Source organism: Zalophus californianus, chromosome 6, assembly GCF_009762305.2.
Source record: "Zalophus californianus isolate mZalCal1 chromosome 6, mZalCal1.pri.v2, whole genome shotgun sequence".
Classification (NCBI taxonomy): Eukaryota; Metazoa; Chordata; class Mammalia; order Carnivora; family Otariidae; genus Zalophus; species Zalophus californianus.
This window is the reverse complement of record NC_045600.1, coordinates 89,929,101-89,953,047: the sequence shown is the minus strand read 5'-3', so window position 1 is coordinate 89,953,047 and position 23,947 is coordinate 89,929,101. Positions and strand designations below refer to the sequence as shown.

The following is a 23,947-nucleotide window of genomic DNA, read 5'->3' as shown; positions in this document are numbered from 1 at the left end:
GACTGATATACTGAGTTTCTGGGACAGAAATAAGTAAGATCTACTTTCAACCCTCGGGGAACTCAAATATCTGTCTCTATAACTTTGGCACAGAATGGGGTATTTCACTGATCCAGTAAAGCCAGATAAAAGTAAGAGAATTTTGTGTTAAAATTAAATACAAGAAAAAGTCAAAGGGTTTGTATCACTTAAAAAAAATTGTCGGCTATTAACAGGAGTTAACTTTATTTGCCTTTTTTTTCTTTAGCAAAAGCTCTTCATATGAGTTGAAGACAAATATTTTTTATTTTTATCAGTGACTGGTTACAGAGTCTTTGAATGTTGTTCTGGCTTAGAGATTTCGTGCCATTGGTATATAAATGGCAGTGCTGAGCAGAAGAAACTGGAGCATAGTATGTCAGCCTGCTAATATTTCTATTAATGGCCTACTTACTGAATATAAATATAGATGGTTTGAATGTTTAACTGAGTTTAGAAAATTGTTAACATTATAACTATTGTTTACAATAATTAGCATGTATGATGTATTAGGCATTTTGCAGTAGTAGAGAATAAACTGAAACCAATGTCTAGAATTCTGCACTATTAAATAAGCAAATGGAAGAGATTATTGAGCCTACTCAGCCGGGGCAAGGGCCAGCCAGTATAGATGAGTGGTGATGTTATCACTCTGAGACTTAATTTATTGGAGACTGAGGATTACCTAAAAGCCTCAAATACTGTCCTCCTTAAGAGCTAGTGCTAAGCTTATCTCAAACATAAGGAGTTGATGACATATTCACATTTTGGGGAAGATGAAAGTGGCCACAAAACAGAAAGATTGCGTACTTAGCTGAGGAGAAGTACATGACAGGCTGAAGAGAAGCGGACAGAAGGGGCAGAGAGAAACACGGTAGAGAACTTTGAATGGCAAGCTTCCAATTTATCTTGTGAGGCAGTGTGCAGACTGATGGTGCTCTGAAATTAGTGAGGAGAGAAAATGCTGAACTCTTTATACTGTTTGTTTTATCCTTGGGCCTCTAAAGATTATAGAATACTAAAAAAAAACAAAAACAAAAACAAAAACAAAACCAATTCTGCTCAAGAGTATGTGGTTTTTACTATTTTTTGGAGTGTGTAGCAAGTCAGATTTTTGCAAGGATTAAGAAATAAATGAGAGAGAAAAAGAGCGTAGGTTGTTGGCACAAAGATCAGACAGAAGAAAAGCCCAGACTGCCTCAGCTAGTCCAATGACTCGTGTGGAAACCACTGTTGGATCTGCCCAGAAAGAAAGTGCGTCTGAGGGTCAACCACAAGACACCGTGCAGACGCAGGGTAGACAGAGTAACCAATGTGCCATTAATGCACATTCTTGTCATCCAGAGGATGTTTCGGGTGCTTATCCTCAGGCACATGTGGCCTCAGCTCTGCATAGACAGCTCCACTCCCAGACACGACTGTGCGGTTCCCTGGTCTCTGTCTTCCTGGGGAATAGGCTCTGGCAAAGATTATATGCTATGTAGACAAGGCAGCGTGTATTCATCCTCTTTGGTGTTCATCCAGGTATCTAGCCTAGAAACTGAGGGGAACAGATAATCCAGGGTACCATGTTGTCCAATTTGAGTTAATCATTGATCTTTAAATGAGAAATCAGATATAGGTTATTTGAGTTACTGTCCTTTTTTAACACTTTCATATCGAGCTCTGTTGTTTACTTTGGCATAATATTAAGCACAACAGAAAGAAGGGGAAATGCCCCCATGTTTTATTAGGTAGATAAAATACTTATGAAGTTATAAAAGAAACTAAGAATACATAAACAATAAAACTATACTTGGACCAGAACTGCCATAAGGAAGGTAAACATTTCATGTGATTGGTGGTTTTCAGATGGAATTAAATTTTTTAATAGGATTTTTGTTTTATTGTTCTGATGTAGCTATGAGATCTCCCTTTTTGAGCATGTGAAAGATGCCAGCCATAGTTTAATATAAATGGCTCATTAAATTAGCTAGGAAGATGAAGAAGAACCTGTTTTTGTGTATACAATTGAGATTTAAGGGGTCTTATGAGAAATTAGAGTTAGATCAAATGCTCTTACATTGACATTCTTTTTCTGTCCTATGTCTTGCAAACTCTAGTCAGTCATCTAAAATCTCACATCCTGGATATCACATTTATGTTGAGGAATATTTAGTAATTAAACCCCGAGACTACCATCATGGGTTTGGAGATGGAGGAAGGGGGAAATAGAATGATTGTAAATCCACCAAGTAAATCTGTTTCTTCTGTTTTAACTTCCATTTTAGACATCGATGAATGTTTACAAAATGGCCGTATCTGTAATAATGGACGTTGCATCAACACAGATGGCAGTTTCCACTGTGTGTGTAACGCAGGCTTTCATGTGACACGAGATGGGAAGAACTGTGAAGGTAAGTGATAGCAAGATGGCAGTCAGGGCGGCAGGATAATATTCATCCCCATCTCCCGTCGTGGTTTCAATATCAGAAGTCTTTAACAAGGGGCGCCTGGGTGGCTCAGTTGGTTAAGCATCTGTCTTCGGCTCAGGTCAGGATCCCAGGGTCCTGGGATTGAGTCCTGCCTCCGGCGCCTTGCTCAGCAGAGAGCCTGCCTCTCCCTCTGCCTGCCACTCCCCCTGCTTGTGCTCTCTCTCTCTCTCTGACAAATAAATAAATAAAACCTTAAAAAAAAAAGTCTTTAACAAGACCAAGCCAAACATCAAGTGAAAGGTCAAAGTAGCAAATATATTTCACATATTGTAACAGGGGAGGCAAGCATACTTTGTAACAATATTCATACCTTTAATTACATTTCTGTGAGTCAAATAGCATTTCAAATATATGAGGAGAGCTTGTCCTTTAAAGACCCCTGGTGATGATGAAACTTCTATATCATAGATCATTACTTCCAAATTTTGTGCCATCAGAATTTGTTCGTTGTTTTTTTTTTAATGGAACACACCTAATCTCCTGTATTTCTTTTTTTAATTTTTAATTGAAGTAAGGTGACAGATGCCATATATTCTTTTGACATTTATAATCCTTCTGTTTAAAGTGCCGTCTAGTAAGAAAATACTGCTGAGTACCTGGAAATGTAAAATTTGTTTGAGACATTGACTATTGAGAAGCAGCTATCTTGCGTCTTGAATTAATCACTTCATTTTGAATTGGGCTGTTTCAAACATTTTGTCTTTTTCCCCTGCTGTTTTTTCCTGAATTGAAAATATGACCATTATTGATGAGTTTCCACTACTTAGACCTTAGCAAAAAAATGAAGAATGCTTCTTATCGTCTTTCCCAACGTCTTTGGGAAAGATCCCAAGAATCTATTCATACATTAAAAGAATTTCAAAATTGTTCTTAGAAACATTTTTGGCAGAATATTATCTCAGTGATTCAATTCAAAGACTTAATGCCAGAATTCTCGGTTGGGATAGAATCCTGTTTAAAAAAAAGGAAAAAAAATCGTAAATTACATTGGTCTGACTAAAGCCTGTAAGTGAAAACACACCATGTCTAGAAGAGCAAGTACCTCCCAAGACAGCTATAGTACTAAATAAAATAACGTATTGATGAATTTAAAGAAATAACCCGATGATCAAGGAATCCTAAAGGTTAGCTAACATGGCTATCCTCCATAGTCCAGTCTTGCATTTTAAAAACACATTTTTTCCTACCCCTATTTAAAACTGCTTCAAATTTCAAGCCGTCCTCTGGTTTCTACTTTTTAAAGAATTAGGAAGTGGCCTAAGTACATTTTAAGTTCCATCCTTCTTAGTTTTGATTTTTGTTTTTATTTTTCAGTATTTTGGAAGTAATATCAGTGAAATAAATATAACCATCAGGCTGTTAACACACTTTTCACTTTGTCCGCTGCTCTTTTAAAAAAAAGTCCCGGTAGCTTCCATTGAGTCAAATTTCATACACACACACACACACACACACACACACACACACACACGAAGTTTTATATATATGATTAGATATAAATTTCATATCTATACACACGTGCATATATATGTGTATATATGTATACATACAGCATATATACAGTATGTCATAGGATAAATTTAGCCCTGGAGTTTGCATGCACATGTCAAAAATTGAGAATTTAAGAATACATATTTTATATGGCCCTTCTTCTTCTTATATGCTATAATTTGGAAGAAAATTAGCCTTAGACTATGATCACACACACACAAAACCCCAGAAGAAATGTGAAGAAAAAGAATTCTATTCGTTCAGGTTGGCTTCCTCTGTAAGCTTACTCTTCTGGTCATAAGAGAATGTATCTTTTTGCATTTTTCAGATATGGATGAATGCAGCATAAGGAACATGTGCCTTAATGGAATGTGTATCAATGAAGATGGCAGTTTTAAATGTATTTGCAAACCTGGATTTCAGCTGGCATCAGATGGGCGTTATTGCAAAGGTTTGTGCTATAAAACTCTGAGTCATATTCTCCCCCTGCTTTTTCTCCTTTCTATATTGCTTAGAGGTACCACTTCCCACTTAAAGTCCTCCTAATTCATTTTAGGAAACCTGACTGGACCTCCTTCTTAAGTCCAGCTATCCAGAGAGCTATGGTTTATGCTCAAGAGGCTGTTCTGATTCCAGAAAGGGTGTTTGGGGTCTTCTAAAGGAGCCCAAAAGGCTATGTAGCAAATGAGTGAGAAGCTGAATTAACAGTTGGTCCACCAACAAATGTGAGCATCTTTTTAAAGAAGCTGAATTCTTCCTCTTCCTTATATTTGGGGAGTAATGGTAGTTAGGTCTTTTGATGGCTGTCATTTTGCTACCTCTTACATCTTCAACTAGACAAAATATTGTAAATGCTTATTGCAGTGATATCTTCTCCATAATTTCCTTCAGACATCTTAAGAAACAGAAAGTTTTTCATGAACAATTTAAGCATTATCAAGTCACATAAGCATAAAGGGAAATAGAATTAAGCAGAAGAAATAAACTAACAAAGAGCCATTGTTTAACTTGGTAGCTTTTGAAATAACTGCATTGCTCCGGTTACTGAAACAAAAATTAAGATTTTTATTTGTGCTATTGAAAATTGGGGTTCTAAGAAGAGTCATCAAGATAAATTTGTGCTTGTGTCTCTTGCCTTATGTAGTCAGAGATGAGGGATTATTGCCCTTGGGTCCAAGATCTAAGTTGAAACCATACTTCTCAAGGAACCTTATATCCAAAACAGGCCCAGGAAATCTGCTAAAATACCGCACTCAAAGCCTTCTGCTCATAGTTTCAGATGGAGAAGTGCAGAGTGTCAAGCTATTTAGGATGAAGAAAACAGAATAAAGTCCTATGATGTCTCTTCTCCAGGTGCCCCTGGTAGACAGTTTTGGTAAAGGTGCTATGGAAGAAAGCCTTGTATTAAGCTGTTGGCAAGACATGCATTTTCTCTAGGCTTAAAAGAGCTTCTATCCCTTGGTTGTTTACTTACATTCTCCATGACCTTCACATCAGTGGATCTTAATATTGTGCAAATCTGTCTTCGTAGCAAGAGAAAACATTTGAGTTCTTAAAATTTGAAATAGGAAATAAGTTTCTGTACTTTTGAGCCCTGTGCTGGGAGGAGCTTATTGTATGGAAGACAAGATTAACATGTGGAAATATTCTACAGTGTAAAACAGAATACAACAAAGTGCCAAATTGTGCAGATTAAGTGCTGTACAAGTAAAAAGAAAGGGGAAGGGAATGATTGCTGGAATATTTGGAATTGGGCTTCCAAACAAAATAACAGAAGGAAATGTGAAAGCCCCTTTGTGCACAGACCTTTTGCAAGAACACATACTCCTGTTGCCTGTCCACAGAGCATGCTGAGATTCACTTTCAGTGCCTATAGGCTGCTGGTGACCCAGGTCACACCCTCTCAGCATTTAGTATGACCAACAGATAATATTGATGTAATTATTTCAGATGACACTGTGACCTCATAGATGAAACTAGGTTTTGCAACTGTCTGCAGCTGGTGAAATAGCTGTGTGGAATACACACATTAGACTAAGAATAAAGAAAAAAGAAATTTCTTGGGTGCTGAATTCTTCTTTTCTGTAACTTTTCTCTTGACATCACTGGATAAGATTTTCTCTTAGCACTGAGTACTTAGTTCTGAGACCACAAAGATGTGACTGTTCAAAGCTAGAATAAACAATGTTAATTTAATCTCTACAGTTAACTAATCTGATGACCAGCTTGGCCTCCCTGATCACTCTCTGAAAGTTGGGGCCACTCCCATTGAATCATGCCCTCTAGATCTATGTTACATCTCTGTCCCCATGAAAAAGCCTGTGTATCACTTTTCAGGCTATAGTTGTCACTGTTTTACCGTAGATCTCAACTTGAACAAAAAGGTGACCTGAATAACTGAACCAATGTGAGTTCATGTATTTAAATATAACTGCTGTTTTAAAATACAATCTGTACACGGGAATCTTGGACCGTCTGAATATACCCTTGTGCCAAATAACACAAGCTAAGTAAAAATCTAGAGGTGTTTCAGTCTCAATTTGTCTTTTTAAGGTCAGAAAAAAAGGAAATAGTTACATACACTAGTTATATATTATAAAAGGAGTTGTTATAAAATGACTTGCTTCTAAGTGTTGTATGTTTTCCAAAACACAATTTTGGTACCATTTCTACTTCCCCATATTAAAGGGGAAAAATCTTTGCTATTATTAGTGTGTGCCCAATAAAGTCTTTTACCAGACCTCTCTTAAGTATATACATATGATACTATAAAATATCTGTAATACTTATGAAAGATTTTTCTTTGCTGGGTTCCAATTGGTTAGGGTGTTGTTGTTGGCCAGAAATGGTCATCAAAATCTTCTATATTCATTTTCCGTTTCTTTTCTATGGTGTTGCATCAGGGTTTTAGTTCTGTATCTCTTAATGCCATGCTAGTCCTCTCAGAGAGTTAAGTGATATTGGAAGGACACCAGTCTGAGTATTAGATGCCAAATGGAGCAGCTTCCTGCCCAGGTCAAAGTTGCACATTTTGGATAAAAAGACCTCAGGAGAATATGATTGAAATAGCTTTTTCTGTGGTTAAAAAAAAATAAGCTCACGTAGTTTATGTCAATTTTTGTTATTCTTCTATCAAAGGACAATGAAATGTGTCTCACTGAGCAAAATTATTGTTGGTGCTGCATATTCTTTTCCGTCTTCCCCATTTTCAAGTGTTGCAAAAGAATTGTAAGCATGTTTTGGTTTCATAGAAATGTCACTCCATTTTTAATAAGTGCTTTTACCCACCACAGATATTAATGAGTGTGAAACACCTGGGATCTGCATGAATGGGCGCTGTGTCAACACTGATGGTTCCTACAGATGTGAATGCTTTCCTGGACTGGCCGTGGGTCTGGATGGACGTGTGTGTGTTGGTAAGATAAAGCCGTGACTACATGTATGCTAGAGATCCACCCTCTGTCAACCGATAAATCCCACCAATAACAAATGCACTCTACTGTAACAGACAGGGCAGAATATTTGTGGGGGAACAAGCCAACAGTATCAGTTCTCTTCTTGCATAAATTGGATATTAATCTAAGATGAGCTGAGATAAATAAAAACCAGGGGTTTCCCTACCTCTTCTTCCCGCTTTTCTTTTCTAATCATGTGGATGTCCTCAATTTTCTCCAATTCTCCTTTGTGGATAATGGTCTTTGAAATTGGCCTCTATATGCTCATTATTTCATAGTGAACATTTTCGTATAGGGAATTAAATGTCCTAAGGGAAGCATAGAGTGCAAAGGAGGATATGGATAATCAAGAACTTTATGTAATATTTTTATGTGGCTTTATAAGAAGTTTGAAATTTGTTGAGAAATAGATATTAATTTTATCCAAATTATTTTTAAGAAAGGTAGTCAATAAACCTTTGAATTGGGCATAGCTGGAAACTCCCTCCCTGGTGGTAAAGATGACACTACCTAGTAGACCAGTGTCTACAGACTTATATAACGAACCATTTATAAATTAAACCTCCTCTTCTTTGAAAGTACATCTAATTCAGACATTCAATAATTGCATGTTTATTTTGAGGTAGGCCACACTTCTTAAGAAAGGTCTTATTTATCATAGGGTGAGAGTCACTGGTCATCCATCATTCATTTAACTTGTATTAAGTGTCTGCTCTGTACAGGTCTGGGGAAGATAAAAATGAATGAGATAGAGTCTCAGCACTTAAGAATCTCACAGTTGGGTAAACCGTGGTAGTCTCTAGAAAACAGAGGTGGGAATTGGTTTCTAGTTCTTGGAAGCTGAATGTAGTTTGTTTTGTTTTGTCTTTTTCTGTTGAAATCTAAGACCAGAAGCATCTTCTGTGAGTTAGAATAGGGACGATGGCTAAATAAAGGCAGCTTCAACTTTGACCTGGGGAGTTCTCATCTGTTTGAAGTGATAGTGTGATGACAGATGTTTCTTCCTGTTTAGACACACACATGCGGAGCACATGCTATGGCGGATACAAGAGAGGGCAGTGTGTCAAACCCTTGTTTGGTGCCGTTACTAAATCTGAATGTTGTTGTGCCAACACTGAGTATGCATTTGGGGAACCTTGCCAACCGTGTCCTGCACAGAATTCAGGTATGTGGTGTCATGGGGATGCCCTCGTACTACTAGCCTCCCGCCTCCGTCTGCAGTCTTTGCATTTATGGAAGTCACAGGGAGAGATGATGTTATGCTCTCCAGATACATCATATACCTTCCTGGGATCTTGGCAGGGCTGCTCAGGATCTGATCACACATTACTCACCCAATCCTAATGGTCATTGCGAATCGACAGCATGTTTGGAACTCCCATCCCAACTCCTCCACCTTAATAATACTCATGCTCTTTGGAATTCATGCAGCTTGCCTTGTTTTCTAAAGTAGTTTTACAGTGTTTGCATTTTGCAGGAACTATTATAAAAGCAGAATTTTACAGAGTGTAAAAGTAAATAATTTTCAGATTACCTGAATATTTCCAGCTTTTTTTCCAAAAGGCCGTGTGTGAATTTTGTTCAAATCCCTCATGTTGATTTAGGTGTGCTTCTCCTAAATGATTTTATTCAACCCTAGGGAAAAAGTATTTTTCTCAATTTGAAGTGACATGGCATAATGAAAAGAAAACTGGTTGGTGAGTCAGAATTCTTCCCAGCCACAGGCAGACAAATTACTTAATTGGGGGGGGGGGTTCAGTTTGTTTTAGGTTTTTGTTTATTTAGGAATTTTGCTCACCTACTTTCAAAAGGATATGAGATGGCTTACAATAGTAAACAATTATAAAATAGAATAATATGGAAAAGGGATCCTTAGTTTTCTCATCTATAAAATGAATTATCTTAGGTAATCCAGAAGATCCTCTCCAGGTATAAATTGTTTTTATCTGTAAGGCAAAAATAGTTTATTGAAACTAAAGCAATAAACTGTCAACATTTGGGAACTGGAGAGTTTCCTTTCAGTGTTCTACAATAGAGTTAGATCTAATATTGAAAACGTACTTCTGATTGGCTGGTTTACATCTAGGATCCAATTAGTTCATTTCTGGCCTAGATACAATTAATTAAAGATTAACTCACAATTTTTAAACATTTGCCATTTTAAAAGTGATAATTGTTGAAATTAGAGAGTTAGAAATTAAAATATGAGAAGTTAGAGAAAGTTAAATGGAAGACTTTAAAAGAAATGAGGGATGCTGGTTAAAGAAGAAAGCTTTATTCTGGCTGATTACTTCACAAATTACCATTTTATATACGATTACCAATCAGTTCAATTCATGCTCACAACAATACTTCAATTATATAACATCAAATATAATCCTATCCAACAAAGATACCTCCGTGTAACCTTATAGTTGTATATCATCAATACTGTCCTTTCATATGTTACTTTAACTTTTCAAAGTACTTTTCTTACACTTTTGTTATGCACTTTGAATTTACAAGACAGATGAGTATCATGAAAACTGGCACACAAGAGTATAGGTGATTTGTTTACATCTTCAGTAAGTGGAAAAACCAAAACTTAGAATCTAGGACCCTTGGTGCATAGAGTTCTTTGTTTTTACATTTTCCTCTGGACCAAGTGCATCTCCAAAGAATTCTTATGATACCTCAGAAAATGAAGTAATCTTATAAAAAGATGACTAAAAGAGACCAGATTTCTTTAAGCAGTAAAGCTGAAGGAGGGTTAAATTTGAAGCCCAGCCCCACTAGCTTCTGTTTTGTATTTGAATGCACTTGCACAGAAGAGGTCCACCTGTGGACCTGGTTTCATTCCATTTGGTTTCTCTGCCTCTTTGGTAGATGAAAATGCCAAATCGTGAAGAATCTAAGTGTAGAGCATCCCTTATTTCAGGAGAGAGGGGAGATTTTAAGAGGTACTGAAAATACTCAGAAGATTCCTTCTTTAGCCAATCTATGAGAAACTCCAACCCCATCACATCTAAAGTCCATCTCTGTGTTCTGGAAGGAAGCCAAGGGAGCTATCTATGAAGATATTTCTCCCTGGCTGCTGAATATTTACTCCTTGCAGGAATCAGTCAGTTAAACCCACCGAAGTGTAAGTATTAGGAATTTTCTCATATGTCCCCATACCAGTGTCTCTGTGGCATAACAGTGAATTATCTCAGCAGCACCTACCATTTATTTAATGTATGAGCTGTGCGAGGAGCTGTGTTGAGCACTTTCCATGTTCTCTTGTGAAATCCATAGAACTGTCACGTGAGTTGGGTGTTCTTGTCTCCAGTTTATAGAAGGGGAAACTTTCTAACAGAGGGAAAGGGCTTGCTCCCAATAAGCATTGTCATCAGCATTCAAACCAATGCTGACCTGAATTCACTGACTGCAGAGGATAGTCTAGGACCAGATTCTACCCAAATGGAAAAGAACAGTGACAATAATTTGCTTCCACTTAGGCCAGGCATCAACTAATTCAGCACTAACTGTAGAACTGCTTTCTGCAAAACTGGCATGATATTGTTTTTCCTATTTTGTTACTTACAGTACTTCAAAAGTGTTTTAATTAATTGCTGACATGAGAGAATAATGACAATGCATTTCTTTTTGCTTCTAGTCCCAAGCTTTCAAACATGCGACGGCAGCCACTTTCCCAATTGTTCCTTTTTTGGTGCCATTTAGCAGGATTTAAAAATTAAGGGATTTCACCACTTTTCTCAAATTTACATTTGCACAAAGGCAGAGGCTCTGAGGGATTCGACCTTCCTTTTTTCTTTCTTTTTTTTAATCTGTGTCACTCCTTTGCATTCACTGTCATCAGGAATACAGTTTTCTAGCATGTAGAAGTATAAGAGCTATTTGCTTGTTAGCAGTGAGATGTGGTTGGCCTCAGTAAAAAGGCCTGTTCCTAATATCCAGTTCCCCTGCCACTTAAGCACAAATGATTTGCATTTGACCATGAGACTCTGTGGTTGCCAGAAACTGTGGGCAACTAAGGGGACACTTTAGTTTGTTTTGGATAAAGTGTGATTCCCATTAATTCCCCATTTTCATCATTCACTCTTATGTTTGCCTAAATATTGTTGGAATCGTATGTGAAACATTGCATCAGTTTTAGGAAATAGAAATCTGATTCCATCAGAATTTGGGAACATATTCTGTATACCTTGATTTCTTATTAAGATCTCAGTTTTAACATTATGCAATACTTTGCCTATGGATTTATCATATAGAATGAATCTAGTATCCTGATGAATATGAACTTTAAAAATACACTTAAATGCAAAGACAGATACTTTTGTTTTTCTTCTGAGTGGAGGCTAGAGAATTTGCAGAGAGAAATGAGAAAATGTTAAGAACTTGATTGTATTAAAAAAAAAAAAGAAACTGTTCACACTAGGAAACAAAATGATTCCCAAGACAGTGGGAGAAGGTTTTATTAACAGTTAAGAACCACATTTTAACAGGCACATTTCACTGTAAGTGTAAAGTGTTCCCTGGTGAACAAAATCAAATTGTAGGAAAAACACCTTTTCCGAAAGCGCTTTGCACAAGGAATTGCTATAACGTGCCTGTGTCCTTTAAAGTCATTTTCCACAGTGATGCGGAGCCTTTAAAATGGGAGCTGGGTGTACCAGTGACTCCCTCGGGAAATGCCTCATTCTTCTGTTACCACTTTATTTCAGTTCCACTCACTTAGGAGGAAATGATGTGTGCAAAGCCAAGTATAGGATTGACCTGTTCTGCAAACAAGGGAATAATTTACTATCTTGTTAATTTATTGCAGCGGAATATCAAGCGCTCTGCAGCAGTGGGCCAGGAATGACGTCAGCAGGCAGTGGTGAGGACTTATTTGAAATTCACTTCCTTCAGCATGTGCAGAAGCCGCAGTACTGGGCATTCCTGCGGGTTTCCAGTTGGTCCCTTTACAGCAGACCAGAGGAGGTCTGACCCCTTCTCTGGCCATCACTGCATGATGTACCTGGGACCCCTAGAGGCCCCTAGGGGCAGAGCAACTATGGTACCCTGCATCCCAGGATTGCTGGGTTTGGGTGTGGGGCTTGGTACTGAAGGGGTGCGTGCTCTCCCAGGGCGGTCAATGGAGGACTGGCAGATGAGATGCAATGACTGTGGTATCTCATTCATGAGAAAGAGGCAGTCTGGTCCTCCTTTGGCTCTTCCACAATCAAGTACAATTCAGGGTTATGGGCTCAGTTGAATTGTTATCCATTCACATTTTGAATGCTTTATTGACTGCCAAGTGTTGGGTCTATATAAGATGTCAGTAGGGAGCTATCTTATATTTTGTAGCAAGCAGTGATAGCAATTAACTGAGTTGGAAGAGAATGAAATACTTAAGTGTAGGGCTTAGAACTAGAGAAATATTGGTACCAAAAAAGAATTAAAGTTAAAAGGGAGAGTTGGAACAAGTGTAAAAATAGATTTTATTACTATAAAACTAAATGATTCAATTCAGGACAGTTCTGGGAAAAAAGTAGACGGAATTGATTGTCAGTTCATTCTCATGATTAATTTCATCATTATATGTGGATGAAGGTGGAGAGGAGATATTTGGGGGAAAGAGGAGTAGTAAAGGAATTTATTATGAATAAAGAGTTAGTGGGGAATAAATAAAGTTGTGATGGGGACCCAGAGAAGGAAAAACATGTTAACCCTGACTTATAGAAGATTTGAGACTAGCCATTCACTGATTGTCATTCTGCATCACCCTTGACCATAGAGCTCTCCTCAGTCTGTGGGCATACAGCAGAGGGAGGACCCAGCCTCATCTGGGCTGAGCAGCAGAAGCTTTTCCAGACCAGGTGGTGTTTGCATGGGCTTTGGACCAATGAATAGGCCTGGCTCCAGACATTCCTGACACAGAGCAAAAGGGCATTGTATGTTCATAGAAGAATGAGAAATTTAAAGTAAATAAACAGAGTTCATATTTTAATTTAATCTTGATGATAGTATTGAACCTACAAAAGTTTGAACCATGAGAATGACAGTCATCTTGTCTTTAAGAAAAGTCTGATGGCACTGCGAAGGTACCTTAAAGAAGGATAGGCTGGAGGCAGGGAGACTGGTTGTAGGGACTGGGGCTCTGCGGTGATCTACTTTTCCATCTTGATGTTTGAGCCAGAAGAAGAACAGGGGTTCTCCTTCAGCCTGATTAAGGATTGGTAATCTTGTAGTTCTAGCTCAAATGGCAAGTTCCTTTCATGGACTGGTGGAAGGAAGATTTGAGTCAGAACATCTTGTAGTAAGAAACAGTGATCAAGCTTTCTCATCTAAGTGAAACTTTATTTTTACCAGGTTCTAAAGTTGTCACGTTTCCTGTAATGTTATTTTTTTTGACAGTTCTTTGACCTTTACTTTAGAATGTTATTGATACTGAACTTTTTTTCTGGTGGTGCAGATATAAATGAATGTGCACTAGATCCAGATATCTGTCCAAATGGAATTTGTGAAAATCTCCGTGGGACCTACAAATGCATATGCAATTCAGGATATGAAGTGGATTCATCTGGGAAAAACTGTGTTGGTAAGAAGTTTCACCTGTTTCCTAAGACATTTCATGCATCATGCATTCTTTCTTTGTTGCTTGGAGGAAACTACTTTCACGCAGCCTAAAGGACTGAGCAAATGAATGGCCTTCACTTTGGGTGTCAGCATGGCACATACATGTCTTGATTAACTAAAATTTACATACCTGAATCCTGGTAATTTATAAGTAGTCATGTGTCATGTTCACTCCAAAAAAGAGAAGCTCCTTAGATGTATAAAATACAGATTGTCAGCCGTTCTCATGTGTCTACAAAGGCATCCCTATTTTTACCGAGAGAGCAACTCTTCTCCCAACCATTTATTAGGTTTAATCAAAGAAAACCCAGCTTATTTTCAGTAATAACTGTTCTCTGTTAAGTTTAGCAAACACCATATTTTTTTAAAGATTTTATTTATTTATTTGAGAGAGAGAGAGCGTGAGAGAGAGCAAGCACGTGTCGGCGGGGGCAGGAGGGCAGAGGGAGAGGGAGAAGCAGGCTCCCCGCTGATTGGGAAGCCCTAACACCAAGACGCAGGGCTCCATCCCAGGAATCCGGGATCATGACCTGAGCCCAGATGCTTAACCAACTGAGCCACCCAGGTGCCCCAAGCAAACACCATATTTGATGCTTTAACAAACCTTAATGACAGTGCCGGCCAGTAACTAAAAAACAAACAAACAAACAAACAAAAACCAAAAAAACGGAACTTTGGGAATAAAATGATCAACATAGGCCCCATTATTTTTTTTCAACTTTCTCCAGTTGCCTACACTAGTACTTTCTGAAACGTACTGTCCATTCTATAGTGCAGTGATACACTGGCTTCTGAGAAATGAATTCTTCCTCTCTCACACCCTTAATTTTAAGGCTTCTTTTTTGGGAGCATAGTTGTGATTTGATTGCACATGGTATTTTCCAAAGTAGATTAAACTCAAAACAAGTTTTACTATTTCATTTTTCTGTTAAGAGCCTCTTCTCTTCGGCAGACGAAAATCATCATTTATCTGAACAGGCCCAGAAGGACACAAAGATGTTTTAGCTTCATCCAAAAATCACCCCATTTGAAGCAAAAGGGAGAGTTTGGGAGGCAATAGGGATTCTTCCTTCAGTGCATTAGTATGTACTCCAAAGTTGAACTGATTATCATCAGGTCAGAAGTATGTTCATATTCCAGATTATGTTTAGAAATATAAAGTGAGGAATCATAGATCCACCACAGCCATAGGATTCCAGGGAGTGGCTATTTTTTATCTTAATCATCAATTCTTCACTTTAAGGTTCCAGATCCTTCTGACATCATCAAAGTTTAAAGATGGCAATACTGACTTTTTTGGGAAGCGTTAGCATTCCCTATATCATTTTGACAGAATTCTCACCATGTTGTTTCCTCATATAGTTAACATAACTATACTTAATTTTCCATATTTTAAGTACTTTATAAGTATACTGCTAATTTAAATATATTTACTACTGTGGACCTAATCAGCTCACCAGTGCTGAATTTGTGATTCCTTTATTTTAGGGCTACTAGATTGTCAAATAATGATCTAAACAGAATTTCTCAATGTGTAAAAAACTCCTTGTGGACATAGAGCCTCTTCTGTGGGTTGTGGGATATACTTCAGCCCAACTGTATGTAACAAGCTGTTGAAGTCCCACACTTTCTGAGTTACCTAAGTAACACATTATCAAAACTTAGATTTTGCATCAGACAGACCTTTTATTCACCTGAAAGTAAGGAGTTTTTCTGGGCTCTCTGAATCTCAGGTCTGAAATTCCTTGTGAGAATTATAAACTCTACAGATCGCTTCATACTCTATAAACACAACCGGAGGCCATTTCAGTTATTCTAAAGAAGAAACACCCATCCTGGAACTAACACATATCCAAGATGGGCCATACTTTCTAAATATTTATTTAGTTCCTTAAATCAGTATGATTAGTTCTTTTAATTCTGGCACAACGAACAGTTATATGAAGATTAATGATATCCAGCAAATCCAGGTGTCTTCCTGTTAAAGAAAGTGAATTGCGTAGTATCTGGTGACTTTAGACTTTGTAGACACCTAGTAAAAATAATCAGATGAAGCCCCCATTTTCCTCGTTAGGTAAGTTAGGCAAAAACCAATGGTAGAGGAGTTGTGCCTGTTTGCTTGAGTTAATCGTATCATATGACCTTAAAAACTTAACCCGAGAAAACAGAGAAATTGCATGCAAGGAATGAGCTCCTCCAAAAGTTCATGTTTGTTGGTTTTCCAGATATTAATGAATGTGTATTGAACAGTCTACTTTGTGACAATGGACAATGTAGAAACACTCCAGGAAGTTTTGTCTGTACCTGCCCCAAGGGATTTATCTACAAACCTGACCTAAAAACCTGTGAAGGTAAATTGCGTTTTTCTTCTTCTATTATGTACTTTACTGTCTTTTGGTATGCTACTGAAAAACCATGAGAATAAGTTAGAGTCACCTCTATTTTAGACACGTATGTCATTTTAATTGAGATTCTGTGGTCTTAAATGACCCTTGCATGTGCTTTGGAAGCTACTGATGGTACTTAGCTACAGTTGGCATTTTATTTGCCATCACTTGAAAGATGAAGAAAATATCCCATAGTTAGTAATTTGGAGATCACACTTCATGTTTGCTCCAGATTTTCTGAATAAAAAGATTCAGCCATATGCCAGATTCTGTGCTATAGGGATATGCTCAAGTATTAGTTTTGGCATTCCATCTAGTCCAGAAAGAAATCTATCTAGGCCAGCTCTACTATCTAATAAAGAATATGTGGTAGCAATTGAGGCCAAAGTTTAAATATCCTTTCATGAGCAAGACTAGTTTTTAGCAGTAATGTGGACCTGTTTTTGTTTCAGACATCGATGAATGTGAATCAAGTCCTTGCATTAATGGAGTCTGCAAGAACAGCCCGGGCTCTTTTATTTGTGAATGTTCTTCTGAAAGTACTCTGGATCCAACAAAAACTATCTGCATAGGTATTTATCTTGCTGATCAGTACTGTATTTAATGTCCGCTTTTAATGCGAAAGAGTTTATTGCAAAATAGTTTAAGTATGGATGAACAAAATTTTATTTTGTTTCATCAACGTTATCACTTGTTTCATGTGTCATTCTTGCTGTAATTCCAATGCACGTTTGAATTTGTTATATAGATTCTATTAAGTATCTATTAAACGTTGTCTCCTACCTCCCTGCAGAAACCATCAAAGGCACTTGCTGGCAGACTGTCATCGATGGGCGGTGTGAGATCAACATCAACGGAGCCACCTTAAAGTCCCAGTGCTGTTCGTCCCTCGGTGCTGCCTGGGGGAGCCCGTGCACCCTATGCCAAGTCGGTAAGAGAGACAGGCACTGTGGCTCTGGGCCCATCCCACTCGTCACTTTGCTTAGAAAGGGGAAACCCAGTACTTCGTTTATTTAGGTTCATCTAGGAGTTCTAGATTTAATTCTGATGACCTTGCTGAAACATATTGCTGAATAGGGAACTAAGAGAAGTGTCAAGGACAGTAATTTCATGTGATTTGGTGATTGGGTTATTGTTTTCTACCCTGGTGTTGCTTTCCTAGATCAGCAACTCCTGTGGGCTCTCTCAGAACCTCATGATTAGGGGTCCTGAGCTTTTTATAGGCACAGATTATCTTCCAAAAAATGGATTGATGTAAAGGAACCAGTTCATGACTTAACTTCTAAGTTTGTTGCAAAGCTGAGGTTTTAGAGCTTTGCTGATAATTTTGTTGATTCAGTGTTTGGGTATATAAATATATAGTCTGAATGCTGCAGGGCAGGTGATCTTCAAATTCTAGACTTTATTTTCCATGTCCATGTTAGATGATTCAACCCTATTATATGATTCCTATTTTAGAGCTGATAGCAGAAGAGAGATCTAGCCAATTTCCTTCTTAGTCATTACCTTAGCATGATCTTTAGGGGACCTTTGGGTCTTTCAGGACCTCTCAGAGGAATTGACCTTAGTTCAAGGAGACATTTCATTCTTCATCTGTGCAATCGCAGAAACCCTTTGTCATCTTAGACTTATTCAAGCCACAAAATCTAATTCATGTCCAGGTCCTCTTTCGTGTTTCTTATACTATGTCGTACAAAGTCTGGATATTGTTATCTCAAATTTATTTTTTGTTTGTTTGTTTGTTTTACAGATCCCATATGTGGCAAAGGCTATTCAAGAATTAAAGGAACACAGTGTGAAGGTATTTATGTGTATTTATAAGCCATAAATTTTGGTGTGCATGAAGAATGCCTGTGTGAACTTGGATTGGATAAGGTTGTCATGTAACTTCTCAGTGAGAGATATGCAGCAGAGAGGGAAATAATGAGGACTGCAGAACATAACAAATGTTAATTTCACAAGCATATATATGCTGTTGCCAGTGTTGGATCGCTGTGGCTACAGGGCAGGGTGATTGAAAATGGCTGACCATGGTTTCGAGTGACTGCACTTTCAAAATACTATCAGGAAGAGAAAAATGGAAGTTTTCAATGAGGCTATAAAATTTGCATTTTTTTCTTGGTTTGTCCTGGCTTGTGTTTGTTTATTTGTTTCATGGTCATGGGGGACTCAGAAGGACGTACTCTATTGTCTCATTTTGGAAAGTCTACGTGGATTCTCTCCAGTTTGTTGTGATTCTTTCTCACGGAGTCCCAGATAGACGTGGGTCAGGGTGACTAACACAACCTGACATGACACAGCAGCTGAAAAATTTTAAAAACAGCAATTAGTCCCATATGTGGAATGAAATAAAGTTTTTTTTTTTTTCCCTGCTAAAATAAAGAGGAACGCTACAACCCCCACCCAAGGTCTTGCTTTCCAAATGATGACTGAATCCTTTGGCCTTTCTCTGGTCCAGACCCACTGTTAATAACTTATCTGACCTCAGCAGCACATTTTGGTGTACAAGTGGCCAGAACAAAAAACCCAAAAAGGTAAATGTCCCCCTCCCTGCTTATATCTCTCAGAAGGAAAGGTTTCAGATATTTTCTTTTTCAACATCCCTGGCTTGGAAAGTTATTTTTTTCTAAATAGAGACACAGTATGCTAATGCCCCCCTTTTTTTGGCATTGGCAAGTGCCTTTCTTTGAATTAATTTGATGGTGAATATTTTTCCAAATTAAGTGCAGAGAACATACTACTTTCTATTAGGCAAACTGGGAGGGACTGGTATATTTGAGAGTCAGTGGGTGAATGATGAATGAATGAACATGAGTATCTTTTCACTCTCCCTAACTCAAGCTGGGACCACCAATGCTTTGTCAAACCGTCTGAGACTGTTGCTGAGTTAAAACTAGTTATATGCTTTCTGGGGACATCTCAGCATTTCTCAGAAGACACTCTTTTGACTGGCCCCAGATATGTCTCGGTGGGATTTTTTTCTTCAGGCTATTTCCTTCTTTGCTAGTTTGAAAGGTCAGCTTTCTGTTATACCCAGACATCTGATCTCATAAAGCTACCAGTGTGGCTCGTGGGAGCCTTACCTGAGATGTCCATAGTACCCAGGGCTGTCCTCCAAAACTCATACCAACTCCCGGCCTCTATAATTCAAAAATTACTCCTTAGGACCAATGGAGAAACTCACACCTTTGGGAAAAGGTGGGCTCAGCGTGGTTGCTATTCAGAGTTCCCAGAAATTCTATGTGAACTATTTGGAAGCAAACTAGTTTTATGAACTTATTTGGTTCAAAATGGCCTTTTCTGTTGTGAGAATAATTGTGACTCCATGAATGGAGCAAAGTAGAATGATGTTATACATACATTTTAACTTCATGTCTTTTTTTCTTCATAGATATAAATGAATGTGAAGTATTCCCAGGAGTATGCAAAAATGGCTTATGCGTTAACTCTAAGGGATCATTTAAATGTCAGTGTCCCACTGGGATGACTTTGGACGCCACAGGGAGGATCTGCCTAGGTAAATCCTGAGCTCATTACTTTTCTAATGGTCATTTCTTAAAGACTATTAAAAACTCAGTGAGTAAGATAAAGCTGAATATTTGGTTCCAAGTACAGTTATACATATCCCAAATACAGCATTTCCATTAGGATCCATAGTAGGTTCCTTGACAAATAGCCTTCCTTACTCAAGCTCTTCATTTATTCTTTATAAAAAGAGTAGAGAACATGTTAGTGAAGAGAAACTTTAGTTCTTTATTGATGTGTAACTATTCTTTAAATCATTACCATCACAGTCATTATTCCAGAATGCTCAAATCTGCCTCCATATGCCACCAACTCTAGGATACAAGGTGAATGGTGGGGAGAACAATTTTGCTTGATTAGAAACTGTAGCCCATGCCTGCTAGGCATGTCTTGCCATTGGCCAGATGGACAGGTCCTTGCAAGAAAACCTAGTGGGTGTGAGTGAAGAGTGCCACATTCCTCAATAGTGAACCTAAAGGAGCACAGGGTCACTGTTACTTCTAATCACGGTGGGATTCTCCATGCCAACTGCGAGAGTCCAAGTGGCATTGATATGGAAGAGATTGGACCCTGAGTTCCCAGAGAGCTGCCCTGTGGGCTCTTACTGGCAGCAAGCTGGAGATCCCACAGTCATGTGTGTGGCGTCCGGCAGACAGATTCTGACCCTACTTCTATGGCTTCTGCCTGCCGGGAATATGTCTCTTGGATCATTCATTTCCGAGTCCATGGCCCTGAAAATGATGCTCAGGTACATTGTGTATCTGAAATCATATTCCTCTAAAGTGCATCCTTAGTGAAGGGCCACTGTAGGTGGTTAAAAGGGTAGGATGAGGTTAAGGGATTTGGATCATTTATGAATTAGAACTAACAAAACTTGAAATATAGAGCTTTATGGCTTATAATGTAAGCAATATGGAGTAGAAAAGCTGGAATCCAGAGGGGAGAGTCTTCTCATAACCACGGATGTCAGTTAATCTCATTTTGAGTCCACTCTTTTTGTTTAGGAGGAATTGGCGTTTAATGAGAACCTTCTTCCAGGTTCTTCAGTTGAAAGATACTTCAGTGTTTAATTTAGAAATCGTGTAAAAGGTATCCATATATCTCATTAGAGACTACCTGAATGGAAAGTTGCCCAGAAGGCTTCGGAAGCTTTCTAACATTAAAGGATATTCAGGCACATAGGTGAATGGTTAATGACCACATTGTGAAGGAGAGAGAAAGAAGATAATGCCTTAGGTTTTAATTACACTTTACAGTTTCCAGACACAGAATCTTAGCTGAGCTTCATGGCACCCCCTCAGAGATGGGTGCAACATCATTTTATGGATGTAGAAATTCAGGGTCAGAGTTAATAATTTGTCTAAAACAAGCAACTTCTTCATTGCAGGACAGGACTGAGTTCCACATCTCATGACATCTGGTATATCACTTCTTCTTCTCTTCCTCATGATTCCACAAATTCGGGGTTGGGGTTAGATGTATCCCATGTGTACCCAGAAGAATGTATACATAAGCACACGTAGAAGTGAAAGGAATACTTGAGAAGAGGAGAAAATCGCTTTTCTTTGCTGTTTTTCCTCTTCAGTCTCAAGTAGGGCATTCTTCATTTTGGAATTTAACACTGCACCTCTCCAAAAATGAAGGTGTGAGGAAAAAGTGCTGGAGCTAGCTTTGATGTTCTCCAGTGAGAAAGAGTGCTAGAGGGGAGGTCAAGCCATGATGGAGTGCATGTGTTGGTAGGAAGCATGCCTGTACAGGGAGAAAACATCTCCCCAAAGAGCACTGTGGGATTTCTCCAAATACCGTTCTTTACGTAGAATTATCAGAAAATGCCTAAAATCGAAAGGAAAGTTTCCAGAAATAGGAGGTGCAAATAAACAGGAACTGCCAAAGAAAAGAAAGCCTTTTATCAGGTGGGAGTACTCATCAGAAAGCCTGGACTCCTTTTGAGGAAAATAATGAATTCCAGCCAATAAATACATAGCAAATTATTATGTACATTGTACCTTGCCCAACCCAACTGGCCGGCAGTTTGGGGCAGTGGAGATAGGGTAACTCTCGTCAGCCTCCCTGTGTTCCGTCTGGCAGATATCCGCGTGGAAACCTGCTTCCTGAGGTACGAGGACGAGGAATGCACTCTGCCTGCTGCCGGCCGCCACCGCATGGATGTTTGTTGCTGCTCCGTCGGGGCGGCCTGGGGTACTGAGGAATGTGAGGAGTGTCCTGTGAGAAACACACCGGAGTATGAAGAGCTCTGTCCCAGAGGGCCCGGCTTCGCCACCAAAGAAATTACAAACGGAAAACCTTTCTTCAAAGGTACCGCGGGTTTCAGCGGGCTGATTGCTCTTCTTTGTAGAGCAAGAGGAGGTTCTGCTAAGAGGAGAGTCACAGTGACTACCGGCGTGGCCATCCCTCGGTCGTCTCACACACACACACACACACACACACACACACACACACACACACACACACACACACACACACACTCTCTCTCTCTCTCTCTCTCTCTCTCTCTCTCTCTCTCTCTCTCCCTCCCTCCCTCTCTCTCTCTCTCTCTCCTCACTTTCTGAGTTACAGCAGACAGATGTTCACTCTGGAACGGGTTCTCTTTTCCCACCTTCCAGGACTTTCTGAGGCCAGTTGCCCCTCCCATTAGCCACTTGTTAAGTGTTAAAGTAGATTTTAAAACTACCCTCAGCCAAGTATCAACAAGGAGGATATCTTCTTGGGGAATTTTTAGTCTGTCAGACACCTCTTCTCTGTTGCTTTAACCAGGTCACGGCAGCTCACCTGAGTGTACCGTGGGAGAGGTGAATGGCGTGACAAACCCAGCGGCAGGTCCTCTTTGTCCAAAAACAGTGAAAGTCATTTTGATGGCAAGCACATTCCAGTGACTTCTGATATTTCAAACCTTATTTTAGTTTATTATGCTATCATCTAAAATTCATGTAAAAAAATGAGAAGTTCCAGATTTAATCTAATTCCAAAATTGATTTAACTTTTTATGCGGGGGATACAGAACTTGTTTACTTGAGCATATGGAAAAATCATGAGTGGTTTCTGAGAATTCCAGTTTTTCAGAGAGGCCCAGCTTATATTCCTGGTGTAGATTTTTGTCTTGGTTGCCCATTGTGTCTGGGCCTAGTTATTATACTTCACAACCAAATCAACTTATAAAAATGGGAAGTGAGAATATAAGTATTGCTTAATTATCCTTACATAAAAGTGTATTTTTTTTTTTTTTTGTATTGAGTGTTTGATCCAAGACGCCCTGGGGATTAAAATTCTGTCTAGAGAGACAGTTTCTACATGACCCTCTTAAATGTCTCTTAAGTAAATTCAAAGGAATTTGAACGATTTTCTTCTAAAGGCTGTGGCGATCCATTGCCACAGAAGAACTTGTTCTTGAGATTTAATCTGCTAGTTCTGTCTTTCGTGACATTTTGTGGAAATGAACTTGCGTTTCTTGAGCTTTAGGTCTTGCCTTAGAAAGGCCCCTGAAAGGAGATCACCCATTACATTATGCAGTCTCCTAGTGTATAAGAAACTCTTTTAATTATATTAATGAAACCTTAATGTTAATTGAGAAAATATTTTCAAATTGTGTACATGTTTGAGAAAACATTTTAAATAGTATACATTTATTTACAAATCATTTAAATTTTAAATGACATCTTTTTTGAAGTTCTTATATTTTAGGTATATCCAAGAAAGCATCAAAAGCACAGATGAATATCTCATTCCACTATACTCTCAATTGGTTGCTGTGGGGCAATCTATTCCAATCATCTTCTGTGTGCTTTAAGTAGAGATGCTAGTGGTTTAGAATATTTATTCATTCACTCAGCGAATACTGAAGTGTTTGGTATGTATCAGGCAGTGTGCTGGGCTCCAGAAGTCCAAATAAACGCACCTTTACTTCCCTAATAATGCTTTCTAAAATGTAGACTAGAAATGTTTACAGAGTCACAGTTCTCATGGATCATTACACATTCTT

General features: G+C 38.5%; 1 protein-coding gene across 4 annotated transcripts in view; it reads left to right on the top strand.

The window, feature by feature from the left end:
* Nucleotides 1-23,947, top strand: part of FBN1 (fibrillin 1) — a 224,955-nt gene that overhangs the window by 125,948 nt on the left and 75,060 nt on the right. For all 4 annotated transcript variants that reach the window (XM_027569942.2, XM_027569939.2, XM_027569940.2 and 1 more), the window contains 12 exons: nucleotides 2,289-2,414; nucleotides 4,312-4,434; nucleotides 7,277-7,399; nucleotides 8,451-8,603; nucleotides 12,243-12,296; nucleotides 13,875-14,000; nucleotides 16,264-16,389; nucleotides 16,878-16,997; nucleotides 17,219-17,356; nucleotides 18,176-18,226; nucleotides 19,817-19,942; nucleotides 22,039-22,266. In XM_027569942.2, coding sequence (XP_027425743.2) covers nucleotides 2,289-2,414; nucleotides 4,312-4,434; nucleotides 7,277-7,399; nucleotides 8,451-8,603; nucleotides 12,243-12,296; nucleotides 13,875-14,000; nucleotides 16,264-16,389; nucleotides 16,878-16,997; nucleotides 17,219-17,356; nucleotides 18,176-18,226; nucleotides 19,817-19,942; nucleotides 22,039-22,266 — 1,494 coding nt within the window. The remainder of the gene's footprint in view (nucleotides 1-2,288; nucleotides 2,415-4,311; nucleotides 4,435-7,276; nucleotides 7,400-8,450; nucleotides 8,604-12,242; nucleotides 12,297-13,874; nucleotides 14,001-16,263; nucleotides 16,390-16,877; nucleotides 16,998-17,218; nucleotides 17,357-18,175; nucleotides 18,227-19,816; nucleotides 19,943-22,038; nucleotides 22,267-23,947) is intronic.